General features: G+C 47.5%; 1 protein-coding gene across 5 annotated transcripts; it reads right to left on the bottom strand.

Moving 5' to 3' along the window:
• Positions 1-1,790: 1,790 nt before the first annotated feature.
• On the bottom strand, positions 1,791-15,385 carry LOC102453094 (P2Y purinoceptor 1-like). 5 transcript variants are annotated; one of them, XR_012896543.1, is made up of 4 exons: positions 12,714-12,909; positions 9,832-10,982; positions 4,899-4,966; positions 1,794-3,828 (listed from the first exon to the last, which is right to left on the bottom strand). XR_012896543.1 is itself a non-coding variant. In XM_075901258.1 (3 exons), exon 2 carries the CDS (start codon positions 10,956-10,958, stop codon positions 9,876-9,878), a length of 1,083 nt encoding a protein of 360 aa, XP_075757373.1. In that variant the 5' UTR covers positions 10,959-10,982; positions 15,186-15,385; the 3' UTR covers positions 1,791-4,966; positions 9,832-9,875. The 5 variants fall into 5 exon arrangements, 2 of the variants coding, with proteins under 2 accessions (XP_075757373.1, XP_075757372.1); XR_012896544.1 differs by having other exon boundaries at positions 1,800-3,012; XR_012896545.1 differs by having other exon boundaries at positions 1,803-2,573.
• Between the last annotated feature and the right edge of the window lie 8,233 nt (positions 15,386-23,618).

Raw genomic sequence — 23,618 nt, 5'->3', positions numbered from 1 at the left:
CGGCTTCATTTGCCTTTGCTGAACAAACAAATCTACATGGCTCCGTTGACAGAGGCATGTAGTTTAGACGTACCCTAGCTGGCAACTTTTTACAGTGGGTGACTGCTTGAAGAGGAAGATTCTATTTTACCATGTAAGGGAGTCCATTGCCATTCCACTCACACAAGAAAACTTTGGCTAGATGGAATATTTCGATCCTTAGCACCTTTTAAGTCCTGGAGGAATGTCTCCATCAGCACACACGCTTGTTTAGAAAACTGCATCCAACTCCGTCCCAGACTCAAAGCACTGGAAGTCTCCTGACATGGAAGCATTTATATGGGCCAGTCCAGGGCTGCCAGCCCAGTTTTGTTTAACGAATGAGGATTTACTGGACATGTTTTGCAGCCAAACTTTGTGAAGGGGGATGGGGAACGTTGTCAGCATTAGATTCCAGAGGGAGGCCATGTGTTTTCTATTCAGATCTCTCTGACTTACACTTTTCAAAAGACTCAAACCTATGCAGCCAACAATTATTAAACGCACATTGGTAATAGTTCGGTCAAAAGGCAAGGATGCTCTGTAGTTCATGCTGCATTCACTGCTCCACCCTTTCACTCAGTGCTTGCATTTTTTGGCCCTTTGTGGCAGGGGTGAGGAACCTAAGGCCCGGGGTCTGGATGAGGTCCCCAAGGCTTGGAGTTCCTCCCACCCCACCAACAATGGAGAGCCTGTGCTGGCACTCCATCCTCCTGCTGTCCCCAGATAGGACTGGTGCAGACAAAATCTATTAGCCTGTGGCTCCCCCCCCCCCCCAGGTTCTGGTGTGTGAGGGGAATGTGGGGAGTGTCTCTTTTCTTTTCATTTGGGGGCCATGTCAGTGAGAGTTTGTTGTTATTTTTGCTTCTCACCTGTGTTTGAGGTCCCCAACTGACTTTTCTGTGGGTCAGCAACCCCCGACCCAAAAAAGGTTCCCCACCTCTGCTCTGTGGTAATCACAGCTCCTTGTTCTGATGTCTCAATGTGTGGTGCTTTAGAACACTGGTTGCCAACATTTTTTATACCACAGACTGGCAAACCCATTCACAAACTTTTAGTGGACCGATAAAATTGTATTTGCATATTCATTATATAAATAATGAATATGCAAATATGCAAATAAAATGTTACCAGTCCACCAAACCTCATATCCCCCTTCCCTGACCCTTGCCACCCCCAAATCATTGCCCCTGATCCCTTATATACTCCAAACCTGACTCCTGTGCCCCCCCCATTCCCAGCCCCTGCCCTGAGCTCCCCCCCCCCCTTATATTTCTTACTGTAATAAATATATATTATTTTCACCCTTCCAGCCGAGTAACTTACGAGCAGGACCATTAGTGGCAACCATTCAGCAGACTGGTCAGGACCAGAACAGGAAGGGGCTGCAGCTCCCTTGGTGGTGTGGACTCTATGTGGCCAGGCTTGGGCAGGCGCCCAGCCTATGAGCACGCGTGACGGGGAAGTTCCCCATGGCAACACGCGCTGCTGCTAACACGCCTGAGGCCACGGCCGAGCCAGACAGAGGGCATGGGGCGAGCAATGGCTGGACAGCCGCACCCCGCCTCTGCTCGAAGTCCTGCGTACGCCCCTCCTGGAAGTGCTGGTGAAATCCAGCATCTAGCCCACGGCTACAATCTCCACCTCTGCCAACAGCCCGGAGGACACTGTCCGCACAGCCTCCTCCACTCCCCCATCTGCTTGCCCGCAAGGCTGCGGGCTGCCCCACTCTGCCTCAGCCCCGCCCACATGGGCGGGGCCTGCAGTGTGCTGCAGCTCAGCAGCCAGCGGTGCTGGGCCGCGGACCGGCAGTTGGGAACCGCTGCTTTAGAGGACTTTGTGTTGCCATAGCCACCCTTCTATCTGTATTTTAAAATGTGTGTTGTTTGCACAAAAACCCCACATTTGTTTGAGTCGTGTATTTTTAGTCAGTTGCTAGTATTCTGAAATTAGTGATATTTGATTCTGGTCAGTTGTTTTGCATGCCAACCAAAGCACTGGAGCTTTGGGGCCGAGTTTTCTTTTAAAGATAGTTTTCATTTCAAGAGGAACATATTGTGCATGTGTGTGTGCATATGTGTGCAGACACGTTAATTTTGCATGACTGGCTTTAATAGCCTGTCAGTTTCCAATTTTTGATCAGATGCAATGACTTTAAATTACACTTGCAACAAATCATAAATTAAAAAATGTTTATTTAAATGAGCCAGGAAAGTACGGCCATGGAATTCCAGGTCTGCTCCTGTTTCCAGTGAAACTCTCAATAAAGGAAGAGGAAGATGGTTTTGTCCCTACATATGTACATTAGGCCTTGTCTATACAGGGGGGCTAATGCACACTCAATCAAGTTAGTCCAATGTGAAACTGGTGTGGGTCATAGTTTGCCCCTTTGCTCTTTGGTGAGATTATATCAGCACTGCTGCAATGTTCTCCGGATGCCTTCCAGCATGTCTGGAACAGCTGTCTGGACCATGCAGAGACCCCAGATCTCCTCACCGTGTGGAGACAAGCATCTGTGAAACACGTTCTTGGGGACACATGCCTCACTGACGACACTGACATCAGTCCGTCCAGAAAGAGAGGAAACAGGAACAGAGATGGTCATGGCGTTTTTTGGAATTGGACCCCATGTCACAGAATTCCACAGGCATCCCACAATGCTCAGCGCGAGGCATCCCAGAGTACACCCTGCAAGGGCCACAGGATCCCAACCTGTATGCAACAGTGTGAATTGAAAGAGGCCCACGCTGTCCTGTGTGCATGCCATTAGCACGGCTGCCATGCTGCGCGTGAACTAATGTACATGAACTCGCTGTGGACAAGTCAGTCGAAATCCACAATCAGGGCCTGATTTCCAGAAAGTCCAATTGTCCCTTGCTCCCCTTAGCTGTGACTGGAGTTACAGTTCTCAGCACTTCTGTAAAACAGATCCTTCATTGCTGCCCGCAAAGCAGTCTCCCTTCATGACCACCGGTGAGGTTACATAAAGGGAAACTGCAAGAATTAAAAGGCACCTTCAGCAAAAGGGACTTGGGTCAATGTAGATTCATTCCAAATTCAAGCCCCTCAGCCCCTCCATTCTCCATCCACCAGACTGGGGGCCTGTTATGGGGCAACAGCAGGAGTTGGGCCCCCCACACTCACCATGGCTATAACAAGTGGAGTGATTCAGCCTCCTCCCCTCTGCTCTCCCAAGCTCTGTATCACTCAGGGGAGTGGTGGAGGGGGCTGTGGCCAGTGCTGGGAGATGGGCAGGGGAGTGGAGCAGGCTGCTGAGCCACTTGGCTTACCCCAGCTCCTGCTGCCACGGTGAGTGGGAGAGGCTGCCTCCTGCTGCTGCCCCATGCCAGGCCCCTCAGGTAATCCCCCAGGCCACCCTCTGGCCTGCAGGTCCCATCTATAGGATTGTTGTGGTGGCCGTCGCAGAGCCCCCAAAGCACAGAGCCTGAGGTTGCCACCCCAAACCGTCCTATGGAGAGGACAGTTCTGTTTGCCAGGGCTCAGGACTTCAGCAGGAGTGGGACTGAAGCCCTGATCCCCAGCTCGTGAATATCAGACAGTTGTTATATGTGGCTCAGGGGGCCACTACTTTTGGCTACCCCTGAACTATTGCACTTAGAAATAAGTAAGTAAATAAGGAAAAGTTATTTACTTGTTCCCATAACACAAGAACTAAGGGTCACCAAATGAAACTGATAGAAGTTTTTCTTCATGCAGCGCACAGTCAACCTGTGGAACTCCTTGCCAGAGGATGTTGTGAAGACCAGGATTTTATCAGGGTATCTGTTCCGTTCATTCCCTTTGGGGCATCTGGTATTGGAAGACAGGATACTGGGCTAGATGGACCTTTAGTCTAACACAATATGGCCGTTCTTATGTTCTAACCCTGCACTTTGTCTTCTCACTAACGAGTTCTGGAGAAAGGGTACAGGCTTTCCAATAGGTTTTACTGCTTGTTTACTCAGCAACAAACATTAGCAATGCAGAGTGGTTGGGTCAAAGGCTGCCCTTTATTGCATGTGTATAGTCACCAGAGAGTATTTGCTTATATGCAGAGAGGGAACTTTCTTATGCAGTTCAGAAGAAACAAACTCACAAAAGATTAACTCACGAGTGGCAGAACATGATATATCCCAAGAAAGGCAGCGGTAAGCCGGACACACTCATATCTGTAATGCTCTTTAAAGGGGTTGAAACAGTAAGAGCAGGACTCAGCAAACATGGTTGCTTTGAATTTCCTGGATTTTTCCTGGTTTTGTTACCAACTCTTCCTTTTAGTCTCCGATTCTTTTTCTCCATCTTTTGTTTCATTTTGCTCTCCATTGTTTGTCTACGCATTATAATAGACAGTGGCTGGGTAAGGAGAATGCATTTTGTGTCAGGGTGAAATTCACCTTGTGCAGCACAAGGTCTGTGCACCACTTAAGTCCCATAGGTCTATGTGGGCCTTCTGCACAGTGGTGAATTCAACCCCCTTGCATAAATATGCACGAGCCGCATCAGAATCACACACTGTGGGGGGGTGAAATTGACTCATGATCAAAGCCAGCACTTGGCCCAATATGCCACTTAACCCCTTTTTAAGGACTTGATCCAAAAACCGTTGAAGTCTATGGAGGTCTTTTGTGTATGTCTTCACTGCAAAGAAAATCCTGCAGCTGCAGGTCTCAGAACCCAGATCAGCTGATTCAGGCTCCTGGGTCTCAAGCCGCTTGGCTAAAGGTACCAGTGTAGACTTCCAGGCACAGGCTGGAGCCTGGGCTCTGAGATCCTCCCCCCAGCAGGGTTTCAGAACTGGGCTCGAGCCCAAGTGGGACTAAGTCAGTTGACCTGGGCTCTGAGACGCGCAAATCAGGGTCTTGTATTGTAAAGATACTTACATGGTGCATGAGAATTGGTGTTGATCACACACTGGAACGAAGTGGGATGGAGAAGTCTCGCTGTGGCCCTGCAAATACAATCAATTTCAGAACACTAACTAACGCTATGCAAATCCTATGAGAACGGCCTGCCAAACCCCAAGAGGGAATTTGGATGCTAAGTTCACTAAAGGCTAATGACCGATCCGATATGAGTGTGTCAAACCTTTCCCATTCTTCCAGTAACCCAATAACAACCAGTGGCAGAGAGTGAGTGGGCTTCATGTCTCCATAGCTGAGGAGATTGTGTTATAAATGATGACTTTGAACTCAGGCCAGTTAATCATTCATTAAAAATGACAGAGGAATTATCACTGGGCTTTGCTTATAGGCGCAGGAACTAGAGGGCTACGTCTAGATTGGCATGATTTTCCGGAAATGCTTTTAACGGAAAAGTTTTCCGTTAAAAGAATTTTCGGAACAGAGCATCTAGATGGCACGGATGCTTTTCCGCAAAAGCACTTTTGGCGGAAAAGTGTCCATGCCAATCTAAACGCACTTTTCCGCAAAAAAGCCCCGATCGCCATTTTCGCGATCGGGGCTTTTTTGCGGAAAACAAATCTGAGCTGTCTACACTGGCCCTTTTGCGCAAAAGTTTTGCGCAAAAGGACTTTTGCCCGAACAGGAGCAGCATAGTATTTCCGCAAAAAGCACTGATTTCTTTCATGAGATCATCAGTGCTTTTACGGAAATTCAAACGGCCAGTGTAGACAGCTGGCAAGTTTTTCCGGAAAAGCGGCTGCTTTTGCAGAAAAACTAGCCAGTCTAGACACAGCCGAGGTGTGTGTGTGGCGAGGTGCTGAAGTACCCTCAGACTTCCAGCCTAGCTCCTGGGATCCCTGCTGCCACCCCGTTCACTGGGTTTTTGTCTGCCAGCCCTGCACCAGGGACGCTGCTGTCTGCCCCACATGCTGAGGTCCTGGTGCATGAGATGGCAGCCAAGAACCCAGCACCTGGGGTCCTGTCTGCTGGCCCATGTGCTGGGGTTTGCTGTCAGTCTCAGCTGGGGGTGGGGAAGACAGGGGCAAGGGGGCCCAGCACCCCCACTTTTAAAAATGTTTCCGTGCCACTGCTACTGGAAAAGGGCATCACATGCAGGGGCTTTTCCGAGGCTTTTCAAGGGGATGGGGGCAGACGTTCACTGTTACCTCCTCCACATCTCTCTCTTTCTCAGAAGAACACAATCTACCAATATTAACCTGTTACCACGCAGTGCTGCAAACTGGGAGACAGCTGGGGTGTGGAAATTGATGACAGGAAAAAAAAAAAAAAAACAAGAGTGTGGCTGGGGGTGACACAGCTGCACAAAAGCAAGCATTATTCTGGAATGCATCTTCAAGCCGAGATGAGACGTGTCTGGAAAGGATAGCACTGGGGCCTCTTTGGCTGATACAAGTGTCTGGATAAGTTGACACAGAGGGTCCCTTCCAGCTGGATTGCCTTTGAATCTAGGATCTGAAGCTGTGCTGGAGAGTTATGCCAACTGAGAGCTCTAGGCCAAGGCGTTGTTGAGTCCTTATTCTGAACCTGTGAAATCAGCATTAGTGAGGTACAGTGGTGCCATGAAAATGTGTATCTCTGCTCTCTGCAGCTGACAAATGGCCAGTCCAGGGCAGGTCCCCTAGGCTTTGCCTCTGACATTGCAAGTTCACAGATCCAAATATAATGTTTGCCTTCAATGGGACTGCTTACAGTCTTAAAATATAGCATGTGCTTAAATGCTTTGCTGGATTAGGGCCAGAGTGCTAAGCATCTTCTGGGATCGTGCCTAGTCCATCCACCAGAAAGAGTATCATTGCTCCCCCTTTCCATGCTGGAGTCTTGCCACTTTTGGTCTTGCCAGGTAGCTGGATAAGCAGCAGCTCCTGCATTCAGTGCCAAGCCCACAGCTGAACCCTGTCACTTCTGGCCATCTGGCTTTTGTTCCTGTAAGTTTTAAAGGTACCAAACAACTCATTGGAAGCACTAAGTATTTATTTGCTCTTTAACATGATGTATTAACCCCATATGCAAAGAGCCATTGTTCCTTTCGTGTATATCAAACAAGGGTCTGGACCCTGCAGCAGTTAAATGTGATAAAAATCCGGCATTTTTTCAAATAGCAAAGGTTGCATCACACTTCAGCAGCTGCACAAAACTGGATCATTGTTATTGTTTACAGCTCCCATCAGAAAAAAAACCCTCCTACTGCTGAATGTCATTTAATGTTTTGACAATTGCTGAAATATTCAAGCTGTCTGAACTAGAAAAGGCAGAGGAAGAAGATGATAAAATACCAGTTTGTGGCTATAACTTCTGCACTATGCACAGTTCACCTGGTTCCAGCAATAACAATCTATCCACTTTGGAGACAATGAAAGTACAATCTTTGCTACCAGATCATCAGCCTTTTCCTGCTTGCATTTTACTGCAGTGAGCTTATGTCTTCTCTTCCTAAGGGCTTGTCTTCACTATGCAGTGGATTGATGCTGCAGCGATCGATTTATTGTGTCTGCTTAGATGTGATAAATTGTTTTCTGAGCGCTCTCCTATTGACTCCGATACTCCACCAGAGTTGATGGGAGAGCAGCCCCCACTGGCCTTACTGTACAGAAGATAACGTGATAAATCTCGACTTCAGGTATGCTATTTGCATAGCTGAAGTTGTATACGCTAGATCGAAGAGGGAGGGGTTTGTGTAGACAAGGCCTTACTCTCAGCAGCATGTTACTTTTAATGCCTACCTATTCATGCAATAGCAGGACAGGTCTTTATCAAGTTTAAGCATGTGATGGATGGTACCAACAAAATGTGGGACTAATTTACAAACATACAGGGTACGTCTAAACTATGTGGCTCCGTCGACGCAGCCATGTAGATTCGTTTTCATGAAAAAGGCAAATGAAGCGCCGATTTAAATAATTGCCGCTTCATTTAAATCAAAATGACTACCGCGCTGTGCCGATCAGCTGATTGTCGGCTTAGCGTGGTAGTCTAGACAGGGATCTGCCGACCCCAGAACACTTTGTCAGCAGATCCTTTATGCCTTGTTCACGTTCACGAGGCATAAAGGATCTGCTGACAAAGCGTTTGGGGTCGGCAGACCCCCGTCTAGACTACCACGCTGAGCTGACAATCAGCTAATTGGCACAGCGCGGCGGCCATTTTTATTTAAATGAAGCGGCGATTATTTAAATCGCCGCTTCATTTCCCTTTGCCGTCCTGACTAATCTACATGGCTCCATCGACGGAGCCATGTAGTTTAGACACACCCACAATTATTAAGATTGTGCACTAGTTTGGGCATGTAAATGTATGCTTATTGTGCATACAAATTTGTATGTCTACTTTAATTTTTTAATCTCTGCCACATTTTCAAATATGATAAGGTCAACATTTCCAGAAAAATGTTGTGTTGCAGTTATGATGATAGCACAAGCTCGGGTGGCAATTGCTATTGCAAATCATCACTTGCACATTTAATGGATTGTTTTTAGGTATCATACCTATGGTAACGAATAGGAATGATACCTGAATTAGGTATCACACACATGCTCAAATTAGGCATGCAACTGCATATGTACTTTTAGGTCTAGGTGTACAAGAGTAACTGTAAAATGCAGTTGCGTGCCTAGAGATTTTGAAATGTGTCCTTAGCATGCTCCACTATACAGGAAGCCCCAACTTACACAAACAAGTTGTGTTCCAAAAGTTTGTTTGTAAGTTGGCTGTTTGGAATTTGGAATGCATTTTCCCATTAAAAATGTTGTAAATTGTGGTTAGGTTCCCAGACTAGCACACAAAAGCTTATTTAACCCATAATATAGCTGAAATCTACTATATATTTGAGAGAACTTGTCTGTGAGTCTATGTATCTCTCTGTCTATTCAGGAATTCCTCCTAAACAGAAAAGCTAGGACCACCAAATTTGGTGTACAGCTTCCTCTTATAATTTAAAGCAAGGTCAGGGTTTGGTTGTGTCAGGAAAATAGGATGTGCCTGGAATAGGATTGCTTCTCAGAGAACCATACAGAAAAAAGGAAGAATCACCAGTTAAAGTGAGTGACTGTGGTTGTCTCCTCCTTAATCCGGGACTGCCTCAGCCCCAAGCCTCTCATGCCCCAGAGACCCTTTAAGGGGGGGATGGGACTCTGAAGCTCCCCACCCCCCCACGATTTGTATGGGAACATTACTGGCTGTTCCCCTTCATCAGAGAGCAAGGGAAAAGTGCAATTTGCTGCATTCCTCACTCTGACTGGGGAGCGCAGGGGGCAGATGCTCCAGCTGGACCTGGACTTGCTCCAGCTGGGGGACATGTACCCTTCCCCTCGGCTGTGCCCGCTGAAGCTTCATTTTCACGATCGGGGCTTTTTTTGCGATCGGGGCTTTTTTGCGCAAAACAAATCTGAGCTGTCTACACTGGCCCTTTTGTGCAAAAGCTTTTGCGCAAAAGGACTTTTGCCTGAACGGGAGCAGCACAGTATTTCCGCAAGAAGCACTAATTTCTTACATGAGATCGTCAGTGTTCTTGCAGAAATTCAAGCGGCCAGTGTAGACAGCTGGCAAGTTTTTGTGCAAAAGCAGCTGCTTTTGTGGAAAAACTTGCCAGTCTAGACACAGCCATAGGGGAGTTGTTAGCTTGATGGGCTAGTATGAAAGTTGAACTTTAACAATGTTTTACTGTTTTGGGGGAAAAGTTACAAACATTTCAGTGTATAATTCACACGTGTGAATATTTTATATGGTACAAAAATGGGCTTGACAGCTTGGCCCAAGCCCTGTAATGCTGGTACCCATTTTTTTAGTAATAGTTTTTAGTAACCCCCACATTGGGCTAGCTCCTGCCCCAATGTTCTTGCACTCTAAAAAGGCAAAACAGACAGGTGGGGGCAGGGAATACACACCAGTAAGTTACCTCTAGCTATTCAGACTATGCTTTTATTTCCTCAGCCAACCAATTCAGAGTTCATCAGATACCTCTTCAAATTCTTCATGGAGCCTCACGCTCATTTTCTTTGGATGTGATTGGTGCTGGGCTCTCCTCGCCCAGAGAGACCCCAGAGACTGGCCAGCCCTTTGACCAAGAGTCCTTATACGTGACACACAGTCCTCGCTGGTCATTAGGTACAGTAGAGGGTTCAGGGCACTATTGAAGCTAGCCAGGCCCCGAGTCACCTGATAGAAGACATAGATGTTTTTTGTGGTCTGGGTGCAGAAGCCCTGGAGTTGCCAGCTTCGGGACAGCAAATTAAGGTTCCTGAAGACATGGTATGGGAGGAAGCAGACAGAGAACAGGACCATCACCAGCACCACCAGCTTGATGCTCCTCCTCTTGAGGTTTGGGTCCACATTTTCATTCCTCCAGAGGACCACCACCACGTGGCAGTAGCACCCAATGATTATGAGGAAGGGGACGACAAAGCCCGTCATGGTTACAGCCAGGATGTAGGGCAAATAGGTGTCCAGGTTCTCATGACCTGTTGTATCATGACACCGTGTACCAGAGGTATCTGTTTTGCTGAAGAAAAAATCAGGAGATACCTGGATGATGACCCATCCCCAGACCAAGGCACTGAGCTGTAAGGAGGGGCCCAGGGTCTGGCACCTACCTAGCATCTTCAGTGGGTGCACGATGCCCAGGTAGCGGTGGACGCTGATGCAGGTCAGGAAGCCAATGCTGGCATAGAGATTGAGGTGGAAGAGGGCCCGTGTCAGCCTGCAGCAGCCTTTCCCAAAGAGCCACACGCCCCCCTGGAGATAATAGGTCACCAGGAAGGGCAACGTGATCACATAGAGTAGGTCTGCCACCCCCAGGTTGCACACCAGCACACTGAGGGTGCTCCAGCTGCTCCTCCGGGACCCGGCACACAGATTCCACAGGCCCAGCCCATTCGCCAGCAGTCCCAGCAGGCACACGATGAGGTACACAGCCGACAGGTAACGGTTAGTGAAAGTCCGGTTAATTGGACACATGGTGGAGACAGTCGTGCTGAGGCTGAAATTGGTGGTGTCAGAGACCGAGACGACTTCCTCCTCCTGCATGGGTACCAGTTAGTGCACAGGGTTCTGGGAGAAGCAGAGAGGAGGTTGTTGCCACAGGGGAACAGCTGATGCAGTTGGGGCTGTGGGACCTAAGTGGGCAGGATGGGATGTCCAGGACTTTGAGGGGGACGCAGGGGTGGTTCCTCAGTCTTTAAGAGGGGACAGGAGAAGATCCCAGAACCCCGAGGGAGGGGTGGAGTGGGGATGCCTGAGTCCCTAACAGGATCAGGTGGGGATCCCCAGAGCCCTATGCGGAAGGGGTTGGGTAGGGACTCCAGAGTCCCTGAGGGGAAGAATAAAGGGCTCCCCAGAATTCTGGGGGAGGGCTTAGGTGGGGATGGCCGAGTCCCCAAAGGGATCCCCAGAGCCCTATGCGGAAGGGGCTGGGGGACTCCCCAAAATCCTGGGGAGGGGCAAAGTGAGGGGGCCGGGTCCCTAAGGGGGAGAACGAGGGGTGCCCCAAAATTCTGGGGGAGGGGCAAAGTGAGGGGGCCGGGTCCCTAAGGGGAAGGACGAGGGGTGCCCCAAAACTCTGGGGGAGGGGCAAAGTGAGGGTGCCGAGTCCCTAAGGGGAAGGACGAGGGGCGCCCTAAAACTCTGGGGGAGGGGCTAGGTGAGGGTACCGGGTCCCTAAGGGGGAGGACGAGGGGCACCCCAAAACCCGGGAGGAGGGGCTAGGTGAGGGTGCCGGGTCCCTAAGGGGGAGGACGAGGGGCGCCCCAAAACCTGGGAGGAGGGGCTAGGTGAGGGGGCCGGGTCCCTAAGGGGGAGGACGAGGGGCGCCCCAAAACCCGGGGGGAGGGGCTAGGTGAGGGGGCCGGGTCCCTAAGGGGGAGGACGAGGGGCGCCCCAAAACCCGGGGGGAGGGGCTAGGTGAGGGGGCCGGGTCCCTAAGGGGGAGGACGAGGGCGCCCCAAAACCCGGGAGGAGGGGCTAGGTGAGGGTGCCGGGTCCCTAAGGGGGAGGACGAGGGGCGCCCCAAAACTCTGGGGGAGGGGCTAGGTGAGGGGGCCAGGTCCCTAAGGGGGAGGACGAGGGGCGCCCCAAAACCCGGGAGCAGGGGCTAGGTGAGGGGGCCGGGTCCCTAAGGGGGAGGACGAGGGGCGCCCCAAAACCCGGGAGGAGGGGCTAGGTGAGGGGGCCGGGTCCCTAAGGGGGAGGACGAGGGGCGCCCCAAAACCCGGGAGGAGGGGCTAGGTGAGGGGGCCGGGTCCGTAAGGGGGAGGACGAGGGGCGCCCCAAAACCCGGGAGGAGGGGCTAGGTGAGGGTGCCGGGTCCCTAAGGGGGAGGACGAGGGGCGCCCCAAAACTCTGGGGGAGGGGCTAGGTGAGGGGGCCAGGTCCCTAAGGGGGAGGACGAGGGGCGCCCCAAAACCCGGGAGCAGGGGCTAGGTGAGGGGGCCGGGTCCCTAAGGGGGAGGACGAGGGCGCCCCAAAACCCGGGAGGAGGGGCTAGGTGAGGGGGCCGGGTCCCTAAGGGGGAGGACGAGGGGCGCCCCAAAACCCGGGAGGAGGGGCTAGGTGAGGGTGCCGGGTCCCTAAGGGGGAGGACGAGGGCGCCCCAAAACCCGGGAGCAGGGGCTAGGTGAGGGGGCCGGGTCCCTAAGGGGGAGGACGAGGGCGCCCCAAAACCCGGGAGGAGGGGCTAGGTGAGGGGGCCGGGTCCCTAAGGGGGAGGTCGAGGGGCGCCCCAAAACCCGGGAGGAGGGGCTAGGCGGGGATCCCCAGAGCGCTGCGCGGGCGGGCAGGTGCTACCTTGGTCCCCGCGAGATGCTCCGGGCGCTGCGGGCTCCGGGCCCGGCTCCCCGCACTGTGCCCCGCCTCAGGCGCAGAAACGCGGCCACCGCCGCCGGCCGGCTCCGCTCGTGGCTCGGTGACCCGACGGCCCGTGGCTGGCAGTGGGCGGGGGGAGGCGGAGGCTCCGCGAGCGGCAGCCGGGGGTGGGACCGGGGCGGGCAGGGGGTCCGGGGGCAGGCGGGGGGGGGGGCAGTCCAAGAGGGAGGTTCCCAAAGGACGCGCACGGGAGCGGGGCGCTGCCCCGGGGACTGGCAGACGGGGGGGGGGGGGAGTCCCAAGAGCCGCCCCCACCCGTGAGCCAGGAGCTGCATCTGCTGCGACCCCCCCCCCCATCCCACGGAGCTTTGTCCGCAGCACAGACAGAGCCACCTCCCCCCCTTCACTCGCGCCGATTCCAGCGGGGCTTCGGGGGGGGGGGCACTAAGGAGAAATATTACCCCCCATGGTAGAAAAGCTAATACTGCCCCCCCCTTGAGACTCCCAGGGCCCTACACAATTGCTGTGTGCGCGTATGCCTAGGGGAGGGTCTGTTCTTGCCAAGGATTGCCACCAAAATGACAGCAGGCTGCAGTCTCCTGCTTGCAGTGGGGGTCATAGTCCGGAAATGCCTGCTGGCAACCCAAGGCTCACCCATGGGCTGTTTGGGGCATGCCAACTGTGGTCATTTCATTTTTGCATTTGAAGCAACGATCCAAGGAGGCAGAGGAAACTGAATATAATTTGTCTCTGTTACTCAGAGCCAGCCCCCACCTCCTCCACCCTGAGATATTTTTGATGCAAGCACCCAGGCGCTACACAGCATGTGTCTAAGCTATTTCTGCTGCAAACTCTCACCTGTCAGCTCTGACGGGGCAGGAGCTGGAGGCTGACAAAAAGATTTTTCTAAATCAGGCTTCATCTCCTCATCTCATACAATCAGAGAAGTTAGAGATGGAGATGCCCCATTAGGTCCCAACCCATCCATCCCCTCTATGGGCTGGGAAGGATTATTCCATATGGTCTATTCCCTATTTGTTTTGTCCAGACCAGTTTCAAATTACTTGAATCACCACCTTGCCTTACCGTCTATGTCACCAGCCAGTAGGATAGTCTCATCAGGGACTATTTCCCAGAGAGAAAGAGACAGAGAGAAAGAGAGAAAGAGAAGTGGGCAGGCCAGAGCGGAACATCCATGAGTAATTTCTGTACCATTGTGTGCAGATGTGGTCCCCTCATCTCAGAAAAGATACCTTGATACTGGAAAAAGTTCAACAAATGCAACAAAATTATTAGGGGTATGGAACGGCTGCTGTATTAGGAGAGATTAAGAAGACTGGCCATTTCAGCTGGGGAAAAAGGATGGCTAAGGGGGGATATGACAGAGGTCTACAAAATCATGACTGATGTGGAGAAAATGGATAAAAAAGAGTTGTTTACTTCTTCCCGTAATACAAGAAGTAGGGGGCACAAAATGAAATGAATAGGTAGCAGGATTAAAACAAAAGGAAGTACCTCTTCACACAACATACAGTCAACCTGTGGAACACCTTGCCTAGGGATGTTGTAAAAGCCAAGACTATAACAAAAAACAGGACTATGTAGCACTTTAAAGACTAACGAGATGGTTTATTAGGTGATGAACTTTTGTGGGCCAGACCCACTTCCTGTTTTTTGTTTCAGCTAGACTAGGCTAACACGGCTACATTTCTATTACAAGACTATAACAGGGTTCAAAAAAGAACTAGATCCATTCATGGAGGATAGGGCCAGCAATGGCTATTAGCCAGGATGGGCAGGAATGTGGTTCCTAGCCTATGTTTTGTCAGATGCTGGGAATGAGTGACAGAGGATGGATCACTTGAAGATCATCTGTTCTGTTCATTCCCTCTGGGGCACCTGGCATTGGCCACTGTCAGAAGACAAAATACAGGGCTAGATGGGCTTTGGTCTGACTCAATATGTTCAGAGACGAGACCAAAATTCCATCAACATTTACCAGGGATGATCCATCTGGAAAGAGAGCAGAGGTGAGAAACTTGAACAGAAGCAGTGTCCTTGGGGTGGGGTTACACATTGGTACGGCAGAGGGAAGGAACCTCAGCAAGTCCGAGTTAATTACCAAATGATGGGAAGAGTAAGGAAGGAAATAGTGGAAAACAAGCAGGGCTCCAGAGCTCAGCAGAATGCATTGGTAATGGCCATGCCACAGCTAGGTGGTGGCCACAGGACCCTATGTTTAATGTCATGTTTAAGATGTTGCATAATAAAGTCAGGGAAAGTATAGAAATAGAGCAATACAAAGTACACGTTTCTGTATTTATTATGTTAAAGAGAAGAAATGAAAGCTGCCTAAGTGCTGCTCTATAAGCCACTCTTCCACCAAAAGCAGGGTGTTAACAATTCAGGAAATTAACCTGCATAAAAACAATTCCAAAGAAAAATGCTACTTACCAAAAGGTACCAAAAATTCAGGCCTCACTCAGTCGTAGAGACTATCATCCAATGTTTGTACTCTGTATGGCTGATAGATATTGTGCTTTTAATTTATGATTTCAACAGGAAGCAAAAGATCACTATCTTTGACTACCAGCTAACAGGTTGCGGTAAAATAAATAAATAAATAAATAAAATCCTATAGGGAAATACATCTGAGTGCGTTGAAGAAAAAAGGGAATGGGCAAAGTGAATGGCTTTTACCAGAATAATTTTAAAATTAAAACGAATCCTTTTAAAAAAAAAGTTAAAATCTAATCCCTTTGATTCATCAGGCTATGTCTAGTGTTAGTGTCAAAAGGAAAGCAAACTATTGCTAAGCATTACTTCTCCTCCCCCTCGAATCTGTAAGTGAGAGGTAGTAGGAGAAGAAATGAAGGTGTTGAGGAGAATTTTATCCTTAGATGAAATTCAAGTATTAATATTGTTACTTGCATATTTGTAGTGGCCAATTGCAATCACAAACTTTGGGGTGTGAATTAGTTGCTGTGCGTCGTGATTCTAAAAACAGGTGTCAAGTTAGTTGTGATTTCAAATGTACCATGTTTGGTAAAAGAAACCACAACGTATATTCTTTCTGTTTTACACAGGAAGTAGCAGCTTCCTGAAAAATGCAGCTGCCATTGTTACCCACAATCTAGTCGTAGTCTATTCTCTTTGGAGAAAGAAGGCTTCATCCCAAGAAAACTGGGCCACCCAGCTAGACCAGTAACTAAGTCAGTATGGATTTCCTGGTCGGGACTTTGCTCACCTGATGAAGCTGATTGTGGTGGGTCACCCGACAAAAGGAAATGCAACTGTACAAAAGAAGTATCGTTGTCATCATCAGTCATTTTAGAGAGAGGGAAAAGAATAAAAACAGAAGAGGTGGATCCTGGATACCACAGGTGACTTTGATTTAAGCTCAAAGGGTATGTCTACACTGCCACCTGAGTTCGAACTAGGGTGGTTAATGTAGGCATTCGAACTTGCAAATGAAGCCCGGGATTTAAATATCCTGGGCTTCATTTGCATGTTCCCGGGTGGGCTCCATTTTTAAATGCCCCATAGTTTGAACTACCTGCCGGCAAGGAGGTTTAACGGTAGTTCGAATTAGGAGCTTTAATTCGAACTACCTAGTCTGTGCCGCGTGTAGCCGCGGGCAGGTAGTTCGAACTATGGGTATTTAAAAATGGCACCCGCCCAGGAACATTCAAATGAAGCCCGGGATATTTAAATCCCGGGCTTCATTTGCAAGTTTGAATGTCTACATTAGCCACCCTAGTTCAAACTAGGGTGGCTGTGTAGGCATACCCAAAGAGTGATTCACTCAATGTGCAGCAGCAGTCAAAAAAGCAAGCAGAATTTGATGAATCAATTAAAAAAGGGATAGAGAATAAGACAGAAAACATCTTATTGTCTCTATATAAATCCATGGTATGCCCACAACTCGAATACTGCATACAGATATGGTTGCTTCATCTCAAAAAAGATACCCTGGCATTGGAAAAAGTTCAGAAAAATAATTAGAGGTTTGGAATGGGTACCATATGAAGAGAGATTAAAAAGACTTGCACTTTTCAGCTTAGAAAAGAGGAAACTAAGGGGGGATATAATAGAGGTCTATAAAATCTTGACAAGCATGGAGAAAGTGAATAAGTAAAAGTTATTTACTTGTTCCCATAATGTAAGAAGTAGGGGGTCACCAAATGAAATTAATAGGTAGCAGGTTTAAAACAAACAAAAGGAAGGTTTTCTTCACACAGTGCACAGTCAACCTGTGGAACTCTTTGCCAGAGAATGTTGTGAAGACCAGGACTTTAACAGGGTTCAAACAAGAACTAGATAAATTGATGGAGGTTAGGTCCATCAATACTTATTAGCCAGAATGAGTAGGAATGGTATCCCTAGCTTCTGTTCATCAGGGGCTAGGAATGGATGACAGGAGAGGGATCACTTGAAGGTTACTTGTTCTGTTCACTCCATCTGGGGCATCTGGCATCTGTTAGAAAACAGGGTACTGGGCTAGATGGACCTTTGGACTGATGCAGTATGGCCATTCTTATTCAGAGTGGAGAGGAAACTGAGGCAAGGAAGAGCCAGAGGTGTTTTATTGTTTTGTCTAGCTCTGTGTTTCTCTTGTGCTATCTAAAGTGAAGAGTGATTGGTTTGGAAACCTCTCCAACACGTGTCTAGTTGGTTTGGGAGCCTTTACAAAGTCTCTTGTGTTATGTGCTTTAACTGTCGTTAGAGAATTGAACTTGTGAATCTGATTGCCCACAAGGCTAGAGCACCAGGAAAGAATGTGCAAAAGCTCCTGGGGTGTCTTGAGGGAGGTCCTAGGGGATTGGGGCAGCTAGTCTGTGAGGTTCTGTGATGGAGCAAGGACCAGAATCTGTGCCCAGGAAGGAGGCCAGAAAGGCCAGGGAGAGTCAATGCTGCAGCCTAAACCGAGGGACACTTAAGAGCACACGGGTCTAACATGCTGGGATGCAAACACAGTAGCCTGGTGAACGTCCTCAAAGGAAGCTTTACCTGGGCTGTGACATGTAGAAATTAGATCTAGAGAAGAGAATCCAAGCAAAAGCAGGAAGGTGCCCTATTGCACGTCCTCACAATTTGCTTAAGTTTGTGAGATGTCACCTAAGTACTGGCGGAGGTTGGGCTCCCTTATTTCAGTGTTTTTCAACCTTTTTTTTTTTATAAAGTACCCCCTTTAAAAAAATTCTAAGTACCCCCAGTATCTAGAGTTTTCAGACACACAACTTTTTTTTTCTACCATTGCAACACATTTGTTTAAACAACTTAATCATAGCTGGGCAGGCGATGAAATTTTTGGGTGTAAAAAGTACAAAAATAATAAAGCACTGTAAGCTTAAAGCAAAAATTCAGATTTCTCCAAATTTCAGTTGTGTTGATGTACCCCCGGACTTCTCTCAAGTTCCCCAGAGGATACTCATATCTCTGGTTGAGAAACACTGCCCTAGATAAGAGGGTGTGCCAAATTGGTACTAATTGCAGGCATATGTGTGGGATTCAAATAGACAACAGCTGCTTTGCTGAGCTGAAATAGTGCTGCAGGAGGCTATGGATTATGGAATGATTATGTGATAATGTCTAGTTGCTAGGAGCAACCCCCAACAAAGGTTCTCTGGCTGACTCTTGATAGGAGGGAATGTAAAGTCCTTACCAGAGCCAGTTCCACTATTGTGGGCCAAAGTTTGCCTGATAGTAGAGGCATAGATAGCTGGAACTTTGACACAACACACCTGGAAAACAATTCCTGGTCTTTCACAGTGTTACCTGCCCTCCCTTGCTGCTAGGGGATTCCAATAGTGATCCTTGGTTATCTGAGAGTTGACAGATAGAAAGGGTTAGATCAGAGTTGTCTCCATCCTTAGCTCACTGCTTTTATGAGTAATGCTTTTTACTAATGCTAGCAAATTTGGTGCAGTCCCAGACTATTCAGGTGATAGGTTCAAGGCCATTTACCCACCAGTTCAAGGTACTAAAGGAAGTGATTGCAAATACTCTGATGTAATGAGCATTTCAGTGCCAGCCTTTTCCTAGTACAGTATTGCTAACCTGTGGTGTGGTGTGCTACCCCTTTAAGGAATAGTCTGAAGCTCACAGCCATGAGAGGGTGGGTGCGATCAAAGAGCATCCTGCCGCAGCCTGGGGCTGGGCTATATAAACAGGAAAAGGAAGCTGCATGAGGGCGGGTTATTATTGCAGGGTGTAGATAGTCAGGGCTTGAGACTAGCACCTAGGTATTTTGTTTCTTTGACAGTAAGTTTGGTTGGTCTGATCTAAGGGCCTTATGAACAGGGTTAGGTTTCTCCTGCTTGGCCTAGCAGCATCCAAAAGAAAGGGAGAAAGCCTGCCTGGGTCCCAAAACAATAAGGCTACGTCTACACTGCAGGCTTCTTGAGCAAGAACGGCCATTCTTGCGCAAAAACTTGTGTAGCATCTACACTGCACGCATGTTCTTGCACAAGTCAATTTACAGTAAAGCGTCGGAACAGAGGGCTTCTTGCTCAAGAGTTACTCCTCTCCCCACAAGGAATAAGCCCTCTTGCGTAGGAGCTCTTAGAATCATAGAATATTAAGACTGGAAGGGACCTTGAGAGGTCATCAAGTCCAGTCCCCTGCCCTTATGGCAGGACCAAATACTGTCTAGACCATCCCCGATAGACATTTATCTAACCTACTCTTAAATATCTCCAGAGATGGGGATTCCACAACCTCCCTGGGCAATTTATTCCAGTGTTTAACCACCCTGACAGTTAGGAACTTTTTCCTAACGTCCAACCTAAACCTCTCTTGCTGCAGTTTAAGCCCATTGCTTCTTGTTCTATCCTCAGAGGCAAAGATAAACAAGTTTTCATCCTCCTCCGTATGACACCCTTTTAGACACCTGAAAACTGTTATCATGTCCCCCCTCAATCTTCTCTTTTCTAAACTAAACAAACCTAATTCCTTCAGCCTTCCCTCATAGGTCATGTTCTCTAGACCTTTAATCATTCTCGTTGCTCTTCTCTGGACCCTCTCCAATTTCTCCACATCTTTCTTGAAATGCGGTGCCCAGAACTGGACACAATACTCCAACTGAGGCCTAACCTGCGCAGAGTAGAGTGGAAGAATGACTTCTCGTGTCTTGCTCACAACACACGTGTTAATGCATCCCAGAATCATATTTGTTTTTTTGCAACAGCATCACACTGTTGATTCATATTTAGCTTGTGGTCCACTATAACCCCTAGATCCTTTTCTGCCGTACGTCTTCCTAGACAGTTGTTTCCCATTCTGTATGTGTGAAACTGATTGTTCCTTCCTAAGTGGAGCGCTTTGCATTTGTTGTTATTAAACTTCATCCTGTTTACCATTTCTCCAATTTGCCCAGATCATTTTGAATTATTACCCTACCCTCAAAAGCAGTTGCAACCCCTCCCAGCTTGGTATCATCTGCAAACTTAATAAGCGTACTTTCAATGCCAATATCTAAATAATTGATGAAGATATTGAATAGAGCTGGTCCCAAAACAGACCCCTGCGGAACCCCACTTGTTATACCTTTAAAGCAGGATTGAGAACCATTAATAACTACTCTCTGAGTATGGTTATCCAGCCAGTTATGCACCCACCTTATAGTAGCCCCATCTAAGTTGTATTTGCCTAGTTTATTGATAAGAATATCATGCAAGACTGTATCAAATGCCTTACTAAAGTCTGGGTAAACCACATCCACCGCTTCTCCCTTATCCACAAGACTCATTATCCTCTTGTGCAAGAAGGCAGTGTGGACAGGCAACAGGGGTTTCTTGCGCAAGAAACCTATGGCTAAAATGGCCATCAGAGCTTTCTTGCACAAGAGAGCATCCACACTGCCATGACACTCTTGCACAAAAGCACATGGCAGTGTGGACGCACTCTTGCGCAAGACCTTTCGCACAAGAACTCTTGTGTAAAACAGTACATGCACAAGAAGGCTGCAGTGTAGATGTAGCCTAAGAGAACTAAGAACTCTGGTAGCTGAAGTTGATTTGGAGGCCTTCTTGTAGGGGACTTTTTGTTAGTTTGATTTTTGTCCTCCCACTTCTAGGATTCTGTGACCAATCCCACCTGTTCAAAAATCATAAGCCATGCTCCATTCCAAGAATGAATTCTGATTTTTGTGTCATTTACAAGTTCAATACTATCACCTTGGGCTTGTATACAGATCTTAACTGGTTAATGCACTACCAAGGCAATTTCCTGCCTTTGATATTTCCATTTCCACATCAAATGCTGTGAATGAGACACATCCAGCCTGGCTTAATTAGCTTTATTAACACTAGTCCTGATCTTTTGCTGTCGTCTATACCCTGTATTCTGTATTTCCACTCCAACTTATCTGATGAAGTGGGTTTTACCCACAAAAGCTCATGACCTAATAAATTTGTTAGTCTCTAAGGTGCCATGGGACTGCTCATTTTTAAAGTTGAAGACTACAGCCTCTCCCCGTGTTACGAACGAGTTAGGACCAAACACTTGGCTGTAACTCGATCTGTTTGTAACTCAGACCCCACTGAGTTACATAGCGACCGCGCTGTTCGTAAGAGCAGGTCGCGTTCGTAACTCAGGGACCACTTTTACGACCGCTCCATGGTCATAAATGCGAACGGTTGTAACTCGACCGTTCACAACTCGGGGACCGGCTGTAATAGTGCTACCCTTCTGAGACAAAAATCAGGAGATTTTAAAGAACAGTACATTAGAGGTTCTGCTTTGCCTTCTGGCTTTCGGCTTTTCAAGCTTTTCTCCACAACCATCAGGACTAGAAACTTAGTCTTCTTTAAAACATGCCACCTGAGAATCTCATCTACTCACTTGTCCAATAAGCAAGGGGCCTTCTTAAAAATACCAAATATTGAAAATCTCCCAACTAAATTGCAAAAATTGGCTACCTTGCATTCTATGGAAAGAGCAATCCTTCCAGTTCATTAGCATGTATTCATTTATTATTTATATGTTTCCTGCTTACTCAGTGAGAAGTGGCATCTTGCAGAAAAAATTAATTATTGCAAAGAATTGCATTGAATTAGTTGTAGTTGAGACAAGAATTTCAGATTTCCTATAAGTTCTTAATCCCTTTTATCAGCATAAGAGGTGAGTGTGAGCAATATTTGATAAGTACTTTATAATGGTAGCAAAGATAATGAATTTTATAAGACCTTATTGCATGTGCAGCTTGAGCTATGCACCATTTTCCTCTACCGATGACTGAAAAACATCAAAGACATTTTTTCCACCAGCTATCTAAATATAGGGACATGGAGAAAAATTGTCAACTGATTTTATCTAAAGGAGTTACCTTAATGAACACAGAGTGCTATGATAATGGTGTTTGAAGAAAGCATTCCAATGAGATTTATTCCATGGCTTGAAACGCACTGTGCTCAACAAATTAGCAAAGAGCCAGACTAGGATTATGTATATTCTTCAGTGAGCATTGCACACTTCTCTGCCAGTTACAGGTCAGTATTACCTTTGGCAGCTGCACTCTGTTTACAGGAGAGACACGTACCATCTGTTGTTCAGACTTTTATTTCTGCACTCCCAGGCATTTCTTTTAGTGCCATGTGGTAGGGAGGTGGATAAGATGATGACAACATTTAGGTAATGCAGCCCAAAATATTTAAAACATATTGGTCCAGATCTTGTAGTCAGGGAGTCAGTGGGGATTTAGCTTGAGTTAAGGACAAGGAATTCAGCCCATAATTTCTCAGGAAAATGAAGAGTGGCAAAGTAATGTGCATTGATGTTAACGTGACACAATGAGAGAGCATAAGATGATATTAAAAAACAGGACTATGTAGCACTTTAAAGACTAACAAGATGGTTTAATAGGTGATGAGCTTTCGTGGGCCAGACCTACTTCCTCAGATCAAGTAGTGGAAGAAAATTGTCACAACCATATATACCAAAGGATACAATTAAAAAAATGAACACATATGAAAAGGACAAATCAAATTTCAGACCAGAAGGGGGATGCGGGGTGGGGGGAGGTAAATGTCTGTCATCACCTCTAATATCATTAGCTCACAGACATTTAATATTGTAATTTAAATAATCTACACCAGTGTTTCTTAAACTTTTTAAGACCAAGGAATACCAAACAATAATTTTTTTTATGGGGAACACCATGGATTTTTGTTGAGCAAAAAAAAAAAGTCAAGTGGTGGGGGAAGAGTCAGGGGAAAAGTTATTGAGCAAAAAAAAAAAGGTCACCTGCCCCTTTAAAGGTGGCCATTTTGAATTCTGTTCTCCATAGCACACCTCCGGTGTGCTGCAGAATACAGTTTAAGAAACACTGATCTACACAGCCCTGTGCCCAAGTGGTATGCATACTCTTGTACAGAAGCACAAACTAAACTCAATCATATGAGCTCATGCCTACATAGTCCAAGTGGTCCACACACTGATACATGCACACATCACTTTCTTTTTATTCTGTGTTTGTCCAGTACCTAGTTCAATGGGTCCTTGACTGGGGTTCCTATACGCCACCATTATACACATTAATAATAAAACCCTCCATCCATGTACACCCCAGTTGGTACATATGCATGTATAGAGAGATACACCACATTAAAATGGAAACCAATGTAATCAAAAGACCTAACAGTGTTTAAGAGACGCTGAGAGACTACAACTAGCTGACACAATGTTATGAATTTTTAAATGTTTTTATTTTGCCTACATTTCTCGTATCCAAATTTAAGCTTCCTGAACCGCAGACATATCCAAGCTATTTGGTCCTGATTCTAGTCTCCTTTATACCACTGTAAATCGGGCATAACTCCACTGATGTCAGTGAAGATTCACCTGTGTAAAACGAGTGTGAGATCAGAACAGGGTTCACTCTCTTGG

Source organism: Pelodiscus sinensis, chromosome 18 (genome assembly GCF_049634645.1).
Source record: "Pelodiscus sinensis isolate JC-2024 chromosome 18, ASM4963464v1, whole genome shotgun sequence".
Taxonomy (NCBI): Eukaryota; Metazoa; Chordata; order Testudines; family Trionychidae; genus Pelodiscus; species Pelodiscus sinensis.
This window is presented reverse-complemented; position numbering and strand designations above follow the sequence as displayed.

Coding starts and splice junctions, on each gene's coding strand:
- LOC102453094 (XM_075901258.1), bottom strand. CDS start 10,958: ATGCAGGAGGAGGAAGTCGTCTCGGTCTCTGACACCACCAATTTCAGC.